The sequence below is a fragment of the Nomascus leucogenys genome, chromosome 5 (genome assembly GCF_006542625.1).
Source record: "Nomascus leucogenys isolate Asia chromosome 5, Asia_NLE_v1, whole genome shotgun sequence".
Classification (NCBI taxonomy): Eukaryota; Metazoa; Chordata; class Mammalia; order Primates; family Hylobatidae; genus Nomascus; species Nomascus leucogenys.
In genome coordinates this window covers 46,092,773-46,115,754 of record NC_044385.1, presented here as the reverse complement: position 1 = coordinate 46,115,754, position 22,982 = coordinate 46,092,773, and the positions used below count along the sequence as shown (strand labels likewise).

The following is a 22,982-nucleotide window of genomic DNA, read 5'->3' as shown; positions in this document are numbered from 1 at the left end:
TGTGGTGGCAGGCACCTGTAGTCCCAGCTACTCGGAGAGGCTGAGGCAGAAGAATGGCGTGAACCAGGGAGGCGGAGCTTGCAGTGAGCCGAGATCGCGCCACTGCACTCCAGCCTGGGCGACAGAGTGAGACTCTGTCTCAAAAAAAAAAAAAAAAAAAAAAAAATTGAATTTGAGGATTAATGGTGGATTTTCATCATCCGTGTGATCTGTGCCTCCATGAGCACGCGTCATTGCAAGTTTACTGGATATCAGCACTACTGTCTTTTAATTATCTTAAAGTTTTCTTTGTCCCCTAGTACAACCATGACACATGGCCACAAGCACTTGAGCAAAGATGTGGCATCACCCAAATAGATATTGCCAAGATTTTCTATGTCTTGTGAGCAAACGACAAACACAAATCAGGCTGGTAATGGAGGGTTCATTCAACATTCTTATATTTAGCACATGGAGCAAGGGTATGTCACTGCGCATAGCAGATCTCAGAACAACACACATCAAATGGTGATGCACGAGGCTTGGACACAGGACCTCTAATTTTGCAATAACAAATAAAGGCCGCTTGAACTGCAATGTAAACAACTAATACCCAATTTGACAAATAGGTGGAGAAATTAGATTTTTATGTGTGCACATAGGATCACTAGATAACCCAGAATAATCATTATCATCGAATAACAGTGAATATTGACTGGGCATTCTATGGACTAGCAGGGCTTTGGCAAGGGTGAATAATGCACAAGAAATAGATAATGTGTTCATCCCCTCTTTCTTCCAATACACTACCACTGCACTAGAATTTACAAATATAAGAACTGGGCCATGCCTCCACAGACCAGCATCCACGGACATAAGGTCTGTGACCATCTCCCCCTTTGTCCCACTCCTGACATAGATTATTTGTATGAGACTACATCATTTTAATCTTCCCATATAATTGCCTTCATTGAATTAGTGCTTCAGTGGTAATTTTTCTACTTTGAACAATGGTCTTTGTAAAACCTGTCATATGAACTCTGCCTGTGTGTACCTTATGAAGCCACTGTTGAGAACTGGTCCATTACATAATGTATCGCTTAATAAAAATTATCCTCTCACTTGGGAATAGACAGGGCTCCTATTTTCTCTTTATCATATTTACTTTCTCTTTTAATTCCTGCTTTACCAGTCTGTTTGTATATGACTTCTTTGCAAAGTGCTCCGCTCCTTCTTAGAAAGTATATATAATAAACAAGTTCAATATAGACATTTAATTTATATTAATAGAAGATCAAAAGGACTAAGCAGATTCCAGAGAAGTAAACTCATGAATTTTGTGATCTGGGATTGTTACCCAAAACCACAGATTAGATAAATTACTGAGTTTAAAATTTTCAAAGTTCTATAGTTTGCTTCCATGATAATCTCATCGTTGTAACTAAGGCCCTTAAAAACCAAGATGGCTTATATGTTCAGCTAAACAGTTTATATATATATATATATTTGTGTGTATGTATGTGTGTGTATGTATGTGTGTATGTATATATGTGTGTATGTATATGTACATACATATATACATACACACATACATACATACACATGCATATATATAGACATACACAGATACCTACACACACACACACAGATATATATATATTTATTTTTCTTTCATTCCTGACAACATATATCTAATATTGTAAAAGAAAAGTGAGTTCTAAATTTGACGATCTAGGCAGCATGAAAATTTCCCAGTTTGCATGAAAACCAAAGGAAGATTGAGATAAAGGGAAAACAAAACTTGTAGAAATTTTTTCTTCAAAAATAGGGACACTTTAAAAACAAAAACTAAAAACAAACAACAAATCATAACAACACACCATTTTTGGCAGATATTCAACACACACACACACACACACACAAACACACATACATGGCTTTATTAGAGGAATTTGGTCTCAGTTATGCCAGTGGATTCTTACAAATATCTTTGGTTTCCCAAGTGAAAATTATCAAGTTAAAGCTAGGCCAGAGCCTGGATGGAATTCTTCTGGTTCAAACCCAAGAAAAAAACAATTCTTTGTTGGTTTAATCATTGAGAAAGGTGCAACTGCAGTACTAGTAACAGTGAAGATAATGACTCTATTGATTTTCAAATGGAAAACTTTCAAGAAGAAGAAGCAAGAAAGAATATCAGTGAAGTGGGGAAACACCACTTAAAAACCAGGCTTAAGACTGAAGGAAGTATCAGTTAGGCACCAACATATAAAAATGATTTTTCTCTTGGAATTGTAATTATATAGATTTTTACCTTTCCTTTTTTTTTGTATTTCTTAAAATTCAAAAATCCCACCTTAACACAAGTAACTTTAATAACTTGAATATGATTATTATTTAAAGATAACTGAGGCTCACAGTGATGCTAATCATGTCTTCATAGGTATTTTACTTTGGTTAGGCGTATATTATCTGTTCTTAGATAATATGATGGGCTAAATAGATAAATATAGTGACAGTTAAGTTCAATTATACATTCATCAAAGTTGTCAGTTTCCACTGGGAATGCCTCTGGTTTTCAAGGTCAGCTCATGGCCAGGTAATGATCCTTGGGTGGGGCGTGTTAAAGGTACATGATGTACTGCCTAAACATTATCTTTTCTCCACTGAGGTAGACTTGACTCACTTTGTAAATAATTCCATAGAACAGCACGGCCCAACAGAAATATCTGTGAAGAAGGCAATGTTCTACCTGTGTGCTATCCAAGATGGTAGCTACTAGCCACAAGTGGCTATGAAGTACTTGAAATGTGTCAAGTGCAACTGAAGAACTGAATTTTAACTAAATAGTCACATGCGGCTACCATAATTTACAACATGGCTATAGGTACAACAGAGTTTGGGCTAGGGTCAGCATCCCTGACTCAATGTCCTTTGGTCAAATACACTGGTTCCTATAGATCAAGTTTCTGCCAAATGCCTGATGTTATTGAGATAGTGCTCATCCTAAGAAATGACTACTCAATTTATGTGGTGATATTTCTATTATAGCCAAAGGCTTCTTTATAGATAGTAGATTCTTTTTAAATTTGAATTCCTGTCCTTTGTCGATGAAACAGGTAACACACATCTTTTATGTGTGGTCAGTCTTTAAAAGTATATTCAGATGTCAGTCCATAAAATCTATATGGTTAATTTAAAAATTGGCCCCAGATATTCAAGAAGTCATTTGGAAATACCTGAGTTTTCTTAAATGGAGTAAATGAAAACTACTGTGTTTTCCAAATTTTAAATTGGGATTTTACTCACTGTTTTTTATAACCCTTTGGAAATTTTAAACTAAAATCTGTTTCCTTACCGAAACTTTTTTTCCTCCTTCACGCGCACACTCTGCTTTGCTATTGTAGGGTGGTTCGTGTGGGCTGGGCTGCTGGAATTGATTGTTTTCATGTAGAAAAAAGTGGTTAAAAGATCTGCTTGTTCTTCAAGACACATATAAAGAATTACATGGAGTCAGCAAACATACCATAGAAGAAACCATCTCTAGGCCAAATCGTACGGCCTACCAATCTTGGCAGGGTTCCTTAAGCAAAGAGTGGACTTTGGGGCCCATAATGAGGCTCTATTCAGCAGGCCAGCTTGGTTAGGCCAAGAGAAGAAGGGAGGAGGAGGAAGGTATGTCCCAGGCACTAGGGACCATGTGGATCTATTTCTCATACAGCCAGCATTTAATTTACACGTAGAGAACAGGCACGATGACACACAAGAAGAGACTGAATAAAAATGTTTGTATTTCTAACCTAAGTAGGAAAAGTTCAGTTTAGCCTGGATCAAAGCCTTCCTGCGGGTCACCAATACACACAGCACACACAGCTGATAGCTCCAAATCTGTGCCCTTTCCTGCACACCTGTTCAGGGTGATAAAAAATGACCTTCTCACAGCAAAGGCTATGACCCTCATGCTCCAAGTCTATGTGTGGAGGGAAACTGGAACTGCTTGGAAACAAGTTAGTTTGCCCTGCATAAATTAGAGTTTGTGTCTAGGTTAGGATGCATTGTTACACTCGGACACCATGACAGACAGCTCTGCCAGTGATGGGTACAGTCAGCCAGTGGGGAGCAAGGCCCACCTTCATGCATGCAGCCCTGCCGCGAAGCCTCTATAGGTTAAACCTCAGAAGCATTGTCACCAGAGATGAGCTTCGTTGGATTTTGAGAAACTGGCATTAAATAAACAACAGTACATTAAAGCTTGTGTTTACCAAGTAGTTTATAAGCATTAGGTGGGTGCACCACCACCTGTAGTTTGTGGAACTACATTAATGAAACCACACATTTCCACGCTTGACATTCAAAAGGCAATAATTTGAAAGCTATATCAGCCAAGCAAAAGTGGACTGGGTCTATAGAAACAAGGGCTGAAGGAAATCAGTCTGAGTTTGAAGGAAAATCAGGTTGGTATCTCTGAGAACTGAATGCAGACAGAAACTCAGTTAGCACTGGTTTCCAAAATGCAGTGACCGTAGTAAACGTGGACAACTTGGAGAACATTTCTAAATGGTAAAACCAGCAGCTGGCTAATAATGTCCAATTACCTATAAAGCCTGTTTCTGAGGAAGTGCATTTATTCTGAATGTAGCCTTTTCCAGAACAGGTCTGTGTTATTTCCTAAGAAATCAAAATTAACTAATTTATCTTTCCTAATAATCATGATCAGTAACATTTATGGCATTTCTAATTAAGTAACAAAGTGGGCACAACTTCTAATAAAGAACTTCATATGATTTGGAATGGTGAAGGACTTGGGGGACTCAGGCATGAAGCCCTGCCCTGGGGGGATGCATCCCCAGAATGACTGCTGGGTTCATTAATGCAGCACATACTCATCATTGCCTGCCACGTGTCAGCTGCTATACCAGGTACCAGGGTGCACATTCTACCAGAGATTTAAACTGGTGCTGCTCAGAACACAGAGAATAGTGAGGCAGCAAGGGAGCCTTAGAGACAATGAGCAGGGGTTCGGAGAAAGAAAATAAGGACAAGACTGAGAGTGGCAGAGGTAGAGAAGCAAGGAATAGCAATCCAGTCTGGGAGCAGCGAGGATAGAAAGCAGAGTAGCTAACAGAGCTTTGCAAAGGTCAGAGGGGACCAGAGAACCCAGGGAGGGGACCGAGCGGGAAGCAAAGAAGAGACACAGAAGCAGAGAGTACCTGAGACAGAGTTAACGAGAGGGCTCTGAGCCAGAAGCAAGAGGTGAGGAGAAGCTGAGTCTTCTGGGTCTTTTTTTTCCCCTGCTGAATAGAGCCTTGATTATAGTGTTACCCAATGTCTGATCAATTTCAGTCTATTTTCTTAACATTTCATGGTGAGAACCACATGAAAGCAAAAGGCACCCCAAAGCTAAGAACCTTGAGTCAAGTGTGGAAGGAAAATTCCTGCTATAGCTGCAATTAACACCCCAGTTTATGTATAATATTGTGAAGGGTGATTTAAAATTTTTTTTAACCATCAGGTTTATTTTAGTTCCCACTCCAGCCCAATGAGCCTAATGTAAGTCCATTTTTTTTTTTCAGTAACAGCTGTTCTTTTGAACCTTCTGAATAGGCATCTGATTTAGATTTGAAGGAAGTCATTTTAGGAGTCGGTGCAGACTCCCGTAAGCACAACTCGGATAAATCTAAGCCCATGCACCACGGACTTCTTTAAAAAGCAAGAATTCTGGTGGCCAGCAAGGAGTCAGAGTTAACTGTTAAATCTAAACCCAGTGGACACATTTTCCTCTTTCAGGCTGTAAATTCAGGCTTAAGTGGTTTTCAAGACCATCTCCTACTTTTGAATTTAATATAGAAAATGTATCTGCAGCACAACTACTAAAGGGGAAAAGCTTCTTTCAATTTTCTTGGATCTCAGCTTCATTACAACTTTGTGGCCTCTGTTGGAGAAAAACATTCTCCCATAATGAGCTTTTACATCATTAAATTGGAAATGAAATAACAGTTGATGGGAGCAGCCCCTGCGTGAACTCTCTGGCTTGTGACCCACCCTCTGTTTTCCTGCCTGCTCTGGGGCAGGGTTTTAGGTAAATGCCATAAATAAGTCTAGCTTGACCAAGACTACGTTCATGTCCCATGCAATTAATATAGAAATTAATATAAAATTACAATAGTGAGAGGTCTAAAAAGTCATTCAAGCTATTTTTTCCCTACAGGAAAAAAAATGGGGCCTTGAGAAATTTAAACATAACATATATTGAAGCACAAACTCAGTAAAAGTGGCTATTTAAATACTTACAATTCCATCTCTATCTGGTGAACCTCTGTAACAAAAAGAAATTGATAGCTGTTATGATAAGGAATCATTCTTGCCACATAGACTAAAGTTCAACAGTAAGAACCATTAACCACCATCCTCCCCTTCCCCAGCATTCCTGCCCCAGTAAACCTGGCTAATGAAAACCAAATCAAAACAAATTGGTTGAGTGGTATTTAAGTGTGGGGTATGTGTATGTGGGAAGGAAATTCTCATTAAAAAATTGCAGCCCAGAGCCACATGTGGGAAGCGTAGTGCCTTGGTTCATTTTTGAGAGGAGAGTTTATTAAAGAGACTCCACTCTAGCTGGCTCCATTTAAAACTATCCGACTCTAGCTGGCTAACTGTCCCACTCTAGCTGGCTCCATTTAAAACTCTCATGAGGCAAGTAAACCAATTTGCTCTCTCATCTATGTATTTTTAAGAGATGGGGTCTTTCTATGTTGCCCAGGCTGGAGTGCAGTGGCTATTCACAGGTGCAATCAAAAGCATACTACCCAGCCTTAAACTGCTGGGCTCCAGCAAACCTCTGCTCCAGCCTCCCGAGAAGCTGGGATTGCAGGAGAGCATCACTGAGCCCAGCCCTTTTATCTTTTCTTCTGCGAATGGTCCTGAATTGCCTCCTAGATGAAAAAGCTTCTGTGGTATTTTTCAACTTTATTTTGAGAGTTGGTACTTTCCTCCGTATTTCTCTATTTACCTCTCCTTCCATTATAGAAGAGCAGGAAATGGAGAGCAACATTTTGCTAAATGTCTCCTTCTGATGACTAAAGCCCAGGGCAGCTATTCTATGGTGGCGCTATGCTGCAGTGGTCAAGAGCAAGGGCTTTCGAGTAAGATGAAGCTGGGTGTCCAAATAGTTCTATGACCTTGAACACTTAACCTCTCTAAGCCAGTTTAAATAAGGTAATATATAGAGAGAACTTACAATAGTTCCTGACACATGGTATTCAAAACTGTGAATTGATTATAATTTCTTTTCTCTTCCAAGATGTCTCTTCACTAGGAACACAAAACTGCCCACTTGCAGCCACACTGGACTTTAGGGCAATGTAGGAGAGGTATTAGAGGTATTTTGGAAAACTGGATTAGAAGAGCAGAGGGAGAAACTAGAAGGTAGCCACTGTAATTTTATAACTTCCTATTTTAATTCAGTTTTTAAGAGGCTAAAACATACAGGGATACATATTATGCTTGGAAAGGGAGCTGCATTATTTGGAAGAAAACCTTAATAAGTGCTTGAGGTGAACTGTGATGTCTTGAGGAGTTTGGTGTGGGGTTGGAACCATTCTTCAGAAGGTGTAATCAGGTAAGAAAATTATTGCTTCATGGCAGGGAGCCAGTGAGAAGAGAGAGAGAGAGAGAGAGAGCAATGCAGAGAGTTGGTGGGATGCCATCTGGACTCCAAGGTGTGATTCCCTTTCCCCTCCAATATCCCTTCAAAATTAGCAGAATATTCTACTTGGATTATAATACACTTGACAGAGTGCATATTTTTCATAACTAGTGAGTTCTGTGTCCACACAGATGCAGTGGTGAATCAGTGATACAGGGGCAAGAAACAGAGAAGATTCTGATATTGAAAGACCATGGGAATTGATAGAAATCTTGAGACTTTTGGACATTACCTGGATGTGGAAATTAACCAGTTTGAAAAAATTTTATTTAAAATAGAATGATAGGAAGAATCTTGGCTGAAAAAAGTGCTTGTAATGAGCCAGGTGATTGGTTAGGACCAAAGGATAAAAATAATGAAAACATATTAATCACAGAGAGAATGAAACGGGTGAGTAAATCCAGTGGGTTATCATGGTCATAGTAAGCCCAGGCTAGTAGGAGAGCACTGAAGATAGGTACCAATCCATACTCATCAAAGCCAATTCTCTTTTTGTATCTATATACTTAGTCTTTCCTTCCTTCTTTCTTTCTTTTCTTTCTTTCTTTCCTTTCTTTCTTTCTTTCTTTCCTTTCTTTCTTTCTTTCTCTCTCTCTCTTTCTTTCTTTTTTTTCTTTTTTCCTTCTAGATGGAGTTTTGCTCTTGTCACCCAGGCTGGTGTGCAATGGCGCAATCTCAGCTTGCTGCAATCTCTGCCTCCCAGGCTCAAGTGATTCTCCTGGCTCAGCCTCCCAAGTAGCTGAGATTACAGGCATGTATCACTACGCCCAGCTAATTTTGTATTTTTAGTAGAGAAGCAGTTTCACCATGTTGGCCAGGCTGGTCTTGAACTCTTGACCTCAGGTAATCCACCTACCTCAGCTTCCCAAAGTGCTGGAATTACAGGTGTGAGCCACAGTGCCTGGCCAATATACTGAGGACTTCAACTTACTAGGACTTAATATCTCCATATATGAGTAATTCTTAGTAGGACTTCAACCTCTGCTAATGGAGCTGGGAGAGTAGTGATTGCATCAACTTTTGGGTAGGATGTGTTTAGAGGCACTGATCCATGCGGGGATGCCTCTGGGAACAGCAAGAAATAGATGCGACAAAAGCTCAGCGATTAGCCTGGCTGTGGTGTTGCCCACTGTGAATCCAGGTAAAAGGTCATATCAGTAGGGGATCTTAAATGGGAAGCACTTGACCTCATGCTTATTGCAGCTGTTGGGATGGTCTTTCACAATTTTTAATCAGAGAAACTGTGACTGTACATATCAGCACTGGAGTCCTATTCTGATCCTTTGTCTTCTCGACTGATGGAAATGTGGCTCATGTGTCCTGTGGAGTCAGTGAGCATGGTGGCTAAGGGCACTGGCTCCAGTGCCAGACTGCATGGGATCAACCAATGTCGATTTCCTAGCTGCAGAAGCTTGGGCAAGTTACTTCACCCCTTTGTTTCTCAGTTTCTTCATCTATAAAACAGCCATCGTAACAGCATCTATCCCATAGGGCTATTAGAGGATTCAGTGGACTAACATAAGTGAAGAACCTGAAATAGTCCCTAGAACATAGTAAATACTCATTAAATGTTTTCTAGAATAATAATTTTTATACAATATGACCCAGGATAGAGAGTGAAGAGATTTTAGCAGCATCAGACACTTGGACATGTGTTCTAATTTCACTTTCTAACCCCCTCTAATGAGGTTTTATATTGCATTTTAAAATAATTTTTTTCTTTTTCATGGCAGACTTATTGTATTTGCTGACTTCTATTTTAAAAAGAATCATCTACCATGGACTTTTGGCATCTATATTTTAAAGTTTCAGTTACCTTTTGTAACTACTGTCTTTTTTTTTTTTAACCCTCCTATCTGTCTGGATTTTAATTCTACCCATTGTACTTTTTCTTTTGGGTGATGAAAGCACAGACACTGGATTTTAGACTAGAATATGGGCTCCAAGTCTTGCTTTCTGGGTAGGCTTCAGAATGTTACTTAACCCCCTTTGGCACTGATGTTTCTCTTTAAAATCGATGCATTACTGCTAACCTTATTTAATTACTAGGAAGACTAAAAAGGATATCAGCGCAACATATGTCCTGCACAGGGCCTGCCACTTAGCACAAGCTCTCTCCCTTCCTCTATCAGCTGCTGTAATGATGATCAAATCAGGAGACTCTGGTCCTAAACCCACTGTATATCTAAGGAGGTTCAGTCAGCTGAATTTGGTGATGGTGTCTACCCTAGCAGGTTGCTGAGCAACCCATAGTGAGTTGCAGCAGCCCTGAAAACAGTTTGCATCAACAAGGCTTCAATGATCACAGACAAACACAAGCATTTACCAAAGCTGAAGGGACAGCAAATTGCTAGAGCACTTTCCCAACCCCTTTGCATTTATGATTTCTTTTCTGAGAATGATATGTGATCCAATTACAGAGTTCACGAAAGCATTAGTGAGTTCATGAAAAGCAAAGACTTATACTAAACATACAGAACAGCTCGTCCTTTGACCATCACTGATGGTGGAAACAGCTTCAGCTATTTTGCTATCATATAAGTAATTTGGGACTCTCAAATGACAAGAAGTTAAGGAAGGATACTTGGGATTCTTTAAACAAATGTCTCGTTAGAGTACCTCAGAGAAATATTGGGCCTCTACCCATAGCTGTGAGGAATAACTCAGTTATTTTAATAACTTTAGAAATGATGATGGAAGAGTAGTGCTTTGGCTACATGTAAATTAGTTCAGCCTGCCCTGTAGAGGTTGTTCAACCTCTTCTCTCTCGAGAAAGCCTTTTTCCATTCTAACTTTCCTCACATGCCAGAAATCTCTGGTGCAGTCAGTTACAGACATTGTCTTCATTCAGAAATGGATTTGGTTTCCATTAACGATGTTCTCCTGAGCTCCATCGAATAGTGTCCCACACAACACCTGGCACTATACGAGTCCTATAATGCCTTCCCTTATGTGACTCATATAGTGTCTGGCCCTTTAGGGAAATTCGATTCCATCTAGTGTAAATTTCTTTGTTGTTGTTTACAGGGGTGGAAACTGAAGCCAAGCAAAGTAAAGGGTAATTCCCAAAGCCATGGAGTTTTGGCAGTGCTGGGACTACAGCCCAGGTCTTCAGATCTAGTGAAGGCATCGTCACATATTCTGGGTGGTTAATGATTAGAAAATGGCAAGGGAATATAAATCATGCTGCTATAAAGACACATGCACAACGTATGTTTATTGCGGCACTATTCACAATAGCAAAGACTTGGAATTAACCCAAATGTCTAACAATGATAGACTGGATTAAGAAAATGTGGCACATATACACCATGGAATACTATGCAGCCATAAAAAATCATGAGTTCATGTCCTTTGTAGGGACATGGATGAAGCTGGAAACCATCATTCTCAGCAAACTATCGTGAGGACAAAAAACCAAGCACTGCATGTTCTCATTCATAGGTGAAAATTGAACAATGAGAACACTTGGACACAGGAAGGGGGACATCACACACTGGGGCCTGTTGTGGGGTGGGGGAGGGGGGAGGGATAGCATTAGGAAATATACCTAATGTTAATGACGAGTTAATGGATGCAGCACACCAACAGGCACATGTATACATATGTACCAAACCTGCACGTTGTGCACATGTACCCTAGGACTTAAAGTATAATAAAAAAAAATAAAAAAGGAAAATGGCAAACTTCTTAAGAAACAATGTAAATTACATAATCCTCAGAAAAATATTGCTAACTTAATTATTTAGAAAAATTTACAGGACAACAGTAAATGTAATATCCTTGAAATAAATAGTTACAAAAGAAAATGCAAAAAGAAAATATAAGAACTTAATATTTGGCATCTAGACAAAAAATAACTTTGTTCGCCCAATCCTTTCCACTCTTTGGCTTAAAAACTTTCAAGGTTTCAAGGTGGCCCACTGCCTATGGAAGCAGCCTACACACTTCAGCCTGGTACTGAAGGCCCTTCCTATCTGGTCCTGGTCTCCTTTCCAGTCTTGCCTTCCATTATCACATTTACCTGTAACCCCAAGTAGACAAACTGCCCCATTTGTCTTGTCAGTAAATGCCTAGTGGACTTTTCTACCTTTCTGCTTTTGCTTTTGTTGTTCCCTTTGCATGAAATACACATCCTCATCTTCTCGAAGGCCAAACTCAAGTCTCCTCCCCCACCCCGAAGCATCACTGATCATCAATCCAAATATGAGATTTTTCACCCTCAAATTCCCATGAAATCCCATCTTAGTTGCTTGTAAGGAAATTACACATACTAATTTGTGTCAGTAATAATAAGAGTACCAGCAACTGCCGTTTGCTGAGCATTTACTAAGTATTAGGTACCATATTAGTCATTTCAAATACGTTACCTCATTAGTTGTACAAACAATACTTTAATTAATGTAGTAGATATTTTATCTCATGAATCAGAAATTCTTAAAGGACAAGGGCCCAGGGAAATACTCAGGATCTTATGATAAAATTGACGCATGATAAAAATATACAGAATGAAAAGCTAAAGGTGAGAATAAATGTGACTTTCTTCATTTTCACCTATGCCCATACAACTGTTGCTTTTCCCATTTTCTAACTTTCTTTCAGAGATTCTAGCCAAATGAGGGGTATAATGGGCTCGATTCTGACGTACAGCAAACTACATCATATCTGCATTTCTACCTGGTCACAACCACCTGCAGCTGAATAGTTGTGCTCTCCCTACACTGGTCTTGGGCTGGAGTCTCAAGTTCCTGGCCAGTGGACTTCACATATATAAGTTACCTGCTTGGCTCCAAAAGGCAACTGAGATTTTGTTTCAGAGCCAAATACTTCTGCAGGAGAATTCAAGATGGTCAGATAAGTGGAAGGAAGTTAGTGGAATGACACTGTTATGTCATTGGACATTTTCAGGGTCTATCAGTGTCTGTGGGCAATTAATTCTCTTGGATATAATCACTTAAATATGTAAAAGCATCCCCACAGTTGTTTCTGGCATTTGTTTCTTATTCACTACTAAATATCCAATAATTCCTGAATTCTGTTGGTTGGTTTACAATTTGGCTTGTACAAAATCTTGGCATCTCAGGTAAGAGCTTTGAGATGTTATCTAGTCTACATTTCTGTTTCTGGCTAGGACTAATCTATCCAAACAGGTGTTTTATTGTTTCTTCAGTTCAGATCGTAAGGTCAACCCTATATGTGGAAATGAATTCTTTTTATCCTTCATAAAAGTAACAGTCACATTTTCTGCCTCCTGAGACTGCTGGGAAGTGTAATGATCAAAAAAAAAAAAAGAAAGAAAGGAAGAAAAAAGGAAAGAGAAAAAGAAAGAAAGAAAGAGAAAGAAAAAGAAAGACATGATAAAAACTGAACACATGATGAAAAATTTTTACCTTTTTAGCATAAATCTAAGAACTGTTTATACTGAATAATTACAATTTACTCAGAAATGGGGAAAGCAAATAGTACACAATATCCGAGAAAATTGTGTGGCAATCTTATATTGACTGTGACAAGAACATCTCTTATGCAAATAGATTCTTCGAGGAGGCAAACTCCTAAAGTACATACATAGAATCAGTGTCCTTTTCTTTCTTCCGTATTCCAAAGGCCTTCCTTGTACGTTTTTTCAATCCTGTGGGAAAACAGCAAAGGGTCAAAAACTCTCTCAGCAACATTCAAGTAAACATATTTTGAAAGTTGTAACACACCAGTTAGACTTAAATGTTTAGAAAGCAACGAAGTTTCTGAAGTTGTATGTATAGGTATGTGTGTCTGCATGTCCATATGATTCATGATTACATTTTTCAATAGTTATTTATCAAGGACTTCATACCATAAGTTCTTAGCACTATAAGCAACATAAGGATACATGGGTATAGAAGAGATTGCAAGATTTTCTTAGACTACTGTTGTTCATCACCCATATTGGGGTTCTGCCAAGAAGCCAAATCACAGATTTAGAAGAATAGCCATTTTCAGGTTAGACATATTCTTTAGAATAGGATAATGCCAAGACATGGATCATGTGACCCATGACAAGAGAACTGCACAGATCTGACACATCTTTGTGTCTCATATTCCCATCTTATCTTTTACTACTTCCTCCAGTCTGTGGCTGCACTGAATTATTAATCATTCTCTGAACACACCCCCAAAATTTGCACTCCTGTATCTCTTTTTTTCTTGTTCGGTCCTTACTTAGGGTTGAAATGCTTTCCCTGTTTGGTGGACATTTAGAATTTCAATTCATCCTTTAAGGCCCAGGCCAAATGTCTCTCCTTCTGTAGGGCTTCTTAATCCTAGAGGCGTAAGACACTGACTATTCTATGCTCCCCCCAAAATGTTGCTCTTATATGTATTATGATAGATCAAATGGTATCACCTATTAGTCCCTGTGTCAGTTTCCCTAGTAGGCTGTGATCCTTTCTTGAACAAAGGCCAAGGCTCCCTCATTTATAAGACCAGATAATATTTGTGATTTAAAATATCTTCCAGGAAGCACCATTCAAGCAGCACTGGCTAAGAAAGCCCTTTTCTTCCATCCTGACAAGCCAAGCCCAGTCTTGGTTCTTCTGTACTTCTCCTGTCAAGGCTGTTTGTGTTTCCCATCCCTCACATGTTTCATAGTTACAGACATGCCTTGTGCTTCTGTTAGTGAGTATTATCCAAATATACTAAATGTTTATGTATTCAAACCTTAGACTTGTTATTGGTGGTTTGGAAAGTCTTCTTGAGAAATTGGAGCTGAGAAAGTCACTGATATTTCAGATTTGTTTGGTACTACCAGGTGGAACAAAGGGAAAAACAATGACAGAATCAGTGAGTTGATAATACGTTTTTCCAAAACATGTGAGTCAGCCCAAACCACTCAGACTATCTGAGTCATTCATTATCTGCCTCTTAGGATACTACTCAAATACAATCTTCAAAATGTCTCTGTTCTGTCTAATTTTGTATTTTAATAGTCATCCATTTAAGACATTTAGGTCTTTAAAATGTCATTTTTTTTTAAAACTCCTCCCACATAAAACTATTTTCTGTTACTCTCCACATGATGAGTTTATAGAAAAACGTATTGACATTTAAAACTACCCACCCATAATATTTAGAAACACCTTCTCCCCTTTTATTTTTAATTTAGTTTATTAAAAACTTCTTTCTCACCTCTAATTGTCTTCTTCCCTTATAAGGACAAAGTATCATAGTTACATAATCATCAGTCTATCTCTACGATTTTCCTTGGGTTTCAAGTCTCCTAATTGGCTTCCCTTTGCTTCTGTTTTAGCTTTGAGCTCACAATGAATGCCATATTCAGCAATCACCACTGGTTTTTACAGGACTGTAAAACCAATGCTATTATCATCTCAGGGTTTCAAGTGCTTTATTTCCTGTAACTTGACCTATGAGATAAAAAATAGCATGCCTTACCAAATATATCAGAAAATACACACACATTCCAGTACTTTTTGTATTAAATTGGTAACAGAACAGGAAATAGTAGTTTTCCATAAACCCTGTGCTTGTTTTGACCACCAAGTTTGGACAATAGCCAACATGAACTAGGTCATGAATATCATGAGTTGTCCACTTTCCAGTGGAAAAAATGCACTGAATCAGGATCCAGGAGGCAGAGAGTCCATTCCCCAGCATCAGTTCTAATTGCATAGCTTAATACAAGTTACATTACCTTTATGTTTCAACCTCTCAGCCTATAACAAATCAGCCAACGATAAGAGACAAAAGAATCTGCACACCTTCACAAAATGCCATGCCTATATCTGTAGCTTTACTTTCACTGGAAATCATGTTTTTAACACATGAAATACACTTATACATAGAATGTCAATAGGCATACACCACAAGATGAGAAATTCTAGAAAAAAAATGCCCTAATCAAATTGTTGAATAAGAAAAAATGTTGGGCCAGGTGCAGTGGCTCATGCCTGTAATCCTAGCCCTTTGGGAGGCTGAGGCGGGTGGATCACTTGAGGTCAGGAGTTCGAGACCAGCCTGGCCAACATGGTGAAACCCCATCTCTACTAAAAATACAAAAAAGTTAGCCTGGCATGGTGGTGCACACCTCTAGTCCCAGCTACTTGGGAGGCTGAGGTGGGAGGATCCCTTGAATCTGGGAGGCAGAGGTTGCAGTGAGCCAAGATCATGCCATTGCACTCCAGCCTGGGTGACAGAGTGAGACTTCATCTCCAAAAAAAAAAAAAAGGTTGAAAACTTTTTACTTCTTCAAAAGTGGAAAGGTTTAAGAAGTTTACAAAAATTATGAAGAAAACTGAAAGACTAAAGCAAATGAAGTTATGAAAGTAAGTTATTCATATCTTAGTGAATCTTTCAGAAGATCCAAGGAGAAAACAATCACACCAGCTGCGTTAAAATTGAGTGAAGGGAAGTGTGCTCATGTCTTTTGAGAATTCATCAAAAAATATTGAAACTCTTCAACAGAGAGCAACAATAGTCAAGGATCTTATAGGAATAACAAATTTAAGACACTATGTTCAATAATCTGATAAGTTTTAAAAACAGTATATCCAGTGATTTTTGACTTCAGGTAGTTATGATTACAATATAATTGCATCTGGGGTGGAGCACAAATTTTTTTGTCAACTATTTTTTACCAAAAATGGGAGGGCAAAAACTAAGTGTCCTTTAAGAAATGTGATGACTCTTCCCTTGCCAACATCAAAACAAAAACATCTAAAGGGAAAGAAGTTTACTGTCTTGATAATCTGGGGTTAGAATGGTTCTCTCCCAAGCTATGGAATTGAGAACACTTTCCTATGCGGATCCAAAACTGCCACACTGTGTGTCTGGCCTGTGCCTCTAACTTCTCCACCAAATTCAGATTCCTTTAGCTTCTTTTGGTGGTGTGGGAAACAACCACACACACACATACAATTAAATATAGATGGATTTTTAAAAGGTTGAAAACTTATTTCAAACTAGGCAGCCCAGTTACAACGTTACCAGACAAATATCATCAATATCTTACCAGATAAGATAAATAAAGTAACAGATGTGGAAATCGATAATAGTGATAGGGTCAAAAATACTGAGTAGAAAGAAGTTTTGTCATTGGAATACTACCAGCTACCACTGCTGAGGTCCTACCTATTGCCCAGGCACTGGATGCGTATGTTGCCTCATTTAAATCTCTTATAAACTTTGTGAAAAAGTAGGTGGTATTTTTCCCTAAAGTAGTGAGCCTGAGAGTTTGCCTAAGTTAGGTTTTATTATCTTCATCCCCAGTGAGGAAACTGGAAGCTACTCTTACTCCACTACTCCCCAGCATGTTGGGGTTCTTCAGGGCTTTGTCCTAGGCAATTCTATATCCTTTTCTGAGGGTGATTTCATCCACTCACGTGGTTTCATTCATCATATGTATGCAGATAAATCCTGAATTTATAGGTGAGGCCCAGCACAATCTCATGAGCTTCTGAATACAGAGTACTTCTCATACTCAGGCTCCTACAGAGACACCAGATTTCTTCAAAAACCTTCAGACCCTACTTTTAATACATATGTAATAAAAGCTGTAAAGATGTGCCCAATCATTTAGTTTCTAATTATTTTGTAAATAAAATTCCTTTTAAGATGAAATGGCTCCCTATCAACAGACAATGGATAAGCAAAATGTGGCCTAGTTATGCGATGGAATACTATTCAGCCATAAAAAGGAAAAAAGTACTGATACAGGCTACAATGGGAATGAACCTTGAAAATACTGTGCTAAATGAAGGGAGCCAAATGCAAAGAGCCACATATTACGTGATTTCATTCATATGAAATTTCCAGAGTAGGCAAATTCATTAATACAGAAAGCAGACTGGAGGTTGACAGAGGCCGAGTGGAGGGGAAAGGGGAGTGGCTGCTTAATGAGCGCAGATTTCCTTTTGGGGTGATATAAAGTTCTGGAACTTGATGGTGGTTATGTTGCACGACATTGAGAATGTACTAAATGCCACTGAGTTTTACACTGTAAAATGGCCAAAATGGAAAATTTTATTTTGTATGTATTTTACCATGATAAAAAAGAAATGGAGTCGTTCAAGCCAGATTATTCTGTGACAAAGGAGGACAACGATGGGAACAAGTGGGGAAGAAAAGGAAGAAACAAGGCAGATTGGCTTAAAAGTTTGTGGCACATGTTACTGCTTTTGGTTTTTGTTTTGTTTTGCCGAAGTTGTCAAATATTTAGTAAAGACATCAATACAATCACAAATTCCTGTTCATAGTGACCTTCAGTATCAAGAAAGTAATATTTCCATGAGAATTTACAACAGACATCCAGCTTTTCTCACTCATGTATCAGATGTTTGCAAAAAGCTTTTCATAAGCAAGTGCATTTTTGTCATGATGCTTGCTCCTTTGATCTGTTCTCCTAAAATCACAATGTTATATTAATCCCACTAGATGGTGAACTCCATGAAGTCAGCAGCTCCATCCATGTGGGCATCTTGTTTATTTTCACCTCCCCATGTCGCATGAAAAGAACATTCTTTAAAATCATTGGCTCAATTGTGTTAAAAGAGAGGCAGTATTTCTCAATCCCCTTTTCAAACTGCAAATAAGTCCCCATTGGAAGCTTGTGAAGGCAGTTTGTTAGGGCAAAACCTCAATTTTAAAATGAAACAGAAAAACGTGCATTGCCTATAGAAAGGATAAATACTGTTTCATGAAACTCCTGGCCAAATTGGATGGTGATATAAAACACATTTCTTGTGTAATATGGTTTGGCTTTATGTCCCCACTGAAATCACATCTGGAATTGTAATCCCACGTGTCAAGGGAGGGACCTGATGGGAGGTGATTGGATCATGGGGGCAATTTTCCCCATGCTAGTGAGGGAGTTCTCATGAGAGCTTATGCTTTAAGTGTGGCACATCCCGCCCCCTCCCTGTCTCCTCTGCTGCCATGTAAGACGTGCCTTGCTTCCCCTTCACCTTCCACCATGATTGTGAGTTTCCTGAGCCCTCCCCAGCCATGTGGAACTGTGAGTCAACTAAACCTCCTTTCTTTATAAATTACCCAGTCTTGGGTAGTATCTTTATAACAGTGTCAGAACAGCTAGTACATTATGATAGATTGCAGGTCAAAAATAGTTTGAAAGACATTTTTTAAAAAATCTTTTTAAAGCCGGGCACGGTGGCTCATGCTTGTAATCCCAGCACTTTGGGAGGCCGAGGCGGGCGGATCACGAGGTCAGGAGATCGAGACCACGGTGAAACCCCGTCTCTACTAAAAAATACAAAAAATTAGCCGGGCATGGTGGCGGGTGCCTGTGGTCCCAGCTACTCGGAGAGGCTGAGGCAGGAGAATGGCGTGAACCCGGGAGGCGGAGCTTGCAGTGAGCCGAGATTGCACCACTGCACTCCAGCCTGGGCGACAGAGCAAGACTCCGTCTCAGAAAAACAAAACAAAACAAAACAAAAATTTTTAAAAATAACCCTTTTAACTTGAAACAAAAATTAGTGTGTTTACTGTTGTTTTTCTCTGAAGCTTCCCTAAACTAACTAAAAAATCTCCCACAAAGTACCTTAGAATTTCCTGGCTTTAAGAGTATACAGACCTGCAGGTGAAGAAGAAACAATACAGCAGAAAAAATAAACTATCTTTATCCATTTTCTCTTCTCCTGAGTACAACTGATAGGAATTGTAGGGATTCATTAAGTAAACATCAAATTTTGAATTTGAGCCACTTTTAAATGTTACACTGAAAGGAGAATTGTTTAGAGGAAACCTTTAGAAAGGAAACTTGGACTCTATACTAATTTTAGGTAAAACATCAAAGTCTGTTACTCCAGAGAACCTGCAGAGTTTTTGCTTGTTTAGTTTTATTTCTATTTTATTTTATTTTTAAAACACACCTGAAATATTTTTCTCCATACAAATGAAGACTGTTTCTGTAGATCGCCAAGGGGAGGTCACGCTCCTGGAGCTGAGTCCCAAACAGAAGACACTGAGGTGTCTGCATTCTGTAGGCAGAAGCTGAGGACCAGACTCAAGACACTGCTGGCCTTAACCCACGATGCTGTCTTCTAGAAGTGTAAGTGGAGAGTCCTGCCAATAACCCCTCCTTTCTCTCCTTGTCTTGTATTCCTACCATTCCATTGCTAGCTGGTAACAGAACAACATGGAGAGGCCAAATGTAGAATGGTCACCTTCCTATCAGCATCTTAGCAGAAATGGGCTTATCACCCAAGCTAACTTAAAGGGACTGGGGTGGGAAGAGAGGTGGGGCAGGTACAAACCAGAGAAGAGCCAAAGACAAAGCCAGGTTTTAACACTGGGGCAGGCGGAGCCTGCGGGAGAGGGCGGTCTGTCTTTGAAAGCATTTCTTTTTTGCCCACCTTCCTTACTCACCTCACAGTCTTGCTACACATTGCTTTCTCTAATAGCTCTTTATTGTGGTGTTAGAACCTCTATATAAATGTACTGCCTTTAAAATTGTTGAAAAGGCACCACTTTTGGAGATCATGTTCCTAGCGTGCATTTGCTCCTCCTGCCTCTCATCCCTCACTGTGCTTTTAAACAGAGCTTGGACAAGACAAGGACTAGGAACAAAGCCAGCTCTAGGAGTGACCTAGAGCTCTGGAGAAGAAGAGGAGCTTTAAGAAGAGGAGGTAAGTTGGCAATGACCACTCTTCAGGATCAATATGTAGAACCCAGTTAATAGTGGAATGCAATCTGTTCCTCACGTATCTCCCCCAGAAGCATGCAAATGCGTGCTTCCAAAAACTGAAGTAGGGTGACAGGGTGGAAGGGAACAAAATATGTGACCATACTCAGAATCCAAAGATCTGGGTTGAAAACCCAGTTTGACTGCCTTCCAGCTGTCATTTGCAGCAACACTGATAGAGAGTAAGAGATACTGTGCTACTCTCCATATAAGCTTCGTGCTCTCACAAGATATGCAGTTTGGAGGGACAATCTTAATTATCTCTCTGTAATCACTAGGGGTGAGGGAAAGGCAGTTCTTGTTTACTGAGAGCCTTGCATGTGCCAGGCACTGTGTCAAGCACTTTAATGCAGACCAATTCTTTCAACAACCTCTGTAAGTATTACTAACTCCCTGTCTTTGGATTAAGAAACAGACTCAAAGTGAGTAAGTTTCTCTTTCAAAGTCACTAAACAAATGAGTAACAAGACCAAGATGTTGAGCTAGGTCTGTTTGGCTCCAGAGTCAAGCAACTTCTTTCAGAATGGTCATGATGATTATTGCAGTACCTAGTGCACAGAAGACATGTCATCAATGTTTGTTTAACAATTTCTTAAAAAGCTGCTTAGTGTTTATATAATCATTTTTTAAAAACTAATGACTTTTGCCAATGTTTGCAATATACAATCCATTGGTGTCCAATTTTTTGATATTTATTTGTGTATATAGATGTATTAGGGAAGAAGGAGAAGGAGCCCCAAACTATACCAGATGGATCAACCTGAGTACACAGGCCTTTGGCCAGAGAGCAGGGACTTAGAGTCAGGGATGCACTAAGACCACATTACATTTTAGGTGGGAAATGTGCACAATGATACACTAAAAACTCAATTTAGCTCAAAACATGTATCATAAAAAATTAATAGACATAATGTACTGAGTAGTTGCGATGTTTCAGGAAATTTATCAGGAATTTTCTTATCTCAGTTCAACACAATTTAATAAGATGGGAGCCATTATCAAATTGATTCTATATCATGGCGCATGAGAAGCACCTGATGCCAGGTCGCACAGGTGATAAATAGCAGATCACATTTTAAAACACCCTCTGCCTGACTCCAGAGTCCAGGCTCCTCATGACTTTGGAATATCTTTTGTTAGTCATCATAATTCATTTTATCCTCTTATAAAAAACAAAAAACAAGAATGTGATTTTTTTGAAAAAATGGAGAGATATTTTTAGGCAAGTTAGGCTGCACATTTCTAATACACAAAGGCTTTATTTTGCATGTTTAAATCTTTATATACTGCCCAGTGAGCATAAAGGGACCCCATAAATATTTGCTAAATGGATTATTTCTGTAATAAATATAAATTTTCAGCTTCAGTCTTCATTAACTTGGAGGGTTACTCAAAGGTGAATCACATGTAATGGAATTAGTTATTTTCTGCAGGAACCCAGGCCAAATATTTGGTCTCAGTAATAAAAAACAGGCAAATTTAATTGCCCTGGGCACAATGCCGCATATTGACAGCAACTCTAGACTGACTATATCTTTTCATTACGATGCTCACTGTATTTCTGTCAGAAAAGATTAAGGCGCTTTGTGTATCAGCTTTTCTTCTAGGTTTTAAATATAGTCACTGTAATCCAATTCAGATTCTTTGTCATCAGAATTTTTTACAGAAAGACGTAAGACCAGTTAAGATGGAGGCCAGTTGGTCCAATGATTTTTTTTAATGATATTTATGATTTCCCGTGCATAGACTACTGCCTAGGGTATAAGAGATGCTTCATAAAGGCAAGTGCCAGGAAGTAGAAAATGCAGAGTTCAGTGTCTAGCAGTACCTGGTGCAAGGTAGTCATTCAGTAAATGTTTACAAGCCATTCTACATATTTGCAATTCTAACCAAAATGAACTGCTCGAAGTTGGTCGGCATGTGGTTTTGGTCTGAATGCTTCACCTACATTTTTGCTTGACTTAAAGGAAATCCAGGTGATCTCTGTACTAAGTATGCACAAAACCTCTTTAAAAGATAATATCTCATCATTCTGAGCTGAGCACTGAACTTTTTGGGAGAAATCTTAAGGACACACTCTGTTAGCAATAGATTGCAAAAGGGTCTGATATAAATGACAACTTGAAATTCAGATTTGATATATAAAAATTCATGCTGAGACACTAAAATGGAGATTTCTAGAGGGTAATTATGAACTTCAAGGGGCTAAAAATGACTTTAAAAAGAAATATTTATTCTTTTGGTGACATACAAGAAAATGTTAAAGAAAATGGTCATGAAATAGGTTTGCCACAAAAGGACTTGGTGTTTGCTGTGCCAATATTAATGTAATGATGCAGTTGAATATAATTGGGAAGAATTTTAAGCAGGTGGTCAACTTCTGTTAAGCTATAAGAACTGTACAAAGATCCACGAGAAGCAGACATAGTTGTAAAGTATGAGCTTTGAGATGGGAAACCTCTTCCTAGGACAAGTTTCTTGACTTCTCTGAGTCTCAGTTTTCTCAGCTATCTATCATAAAAGGTTTTTGTAAGGTTTAAAGAAGTATAAAAACCCAGTACAAGACCTAAAATATATTATGCATCACTTTATGCAGATTTTTCTTCCTTT

General features: G+C 38.9%; 1 protein-coding gene across 15 annotated transcripts in view; it reads right to left on the bottom strand.

The window, feature by feature from the left end:
- SGIP1 (SH3GL interacting endocytic adaptor 1) overlaps window positions 1-22,982 on the bottom strand; it is a 223,931-nt gene that overhangs the window by 118,194 nt on the left and 82,755 nt on the right. For 7 of the 15 annotated variants that reach the window (XM_030812974.1, XM_030812970.1, XM_030812977.1 and 4 more), the window contains exons 2-4: window positions 13,250-13,313; window positions 6,268-6,292; window positions 5,187-5,270 (exon numbers count right to left, since the gene is read on the bottom strand). In XM_030812974.1, the coding sequence (XP_030668834.1) occupies window positions 5,187-5,270; window positions 6,268-6,292; window positions 13,250-13,313 (173 nt within the window). Of the gene's footprint in view, window positions 1-3,334; window positions 3,407-5,186; window positions 5,271-6,267; window positions 6,293-13,249; window positions 13,314-22,982 lie in introns of all 15 variants that reach the window. The other 8 variants (XM_030812971.1, XM_030812968.1, XM_030812976.1 and 5 more) reach the window with 2 other exon arrangements.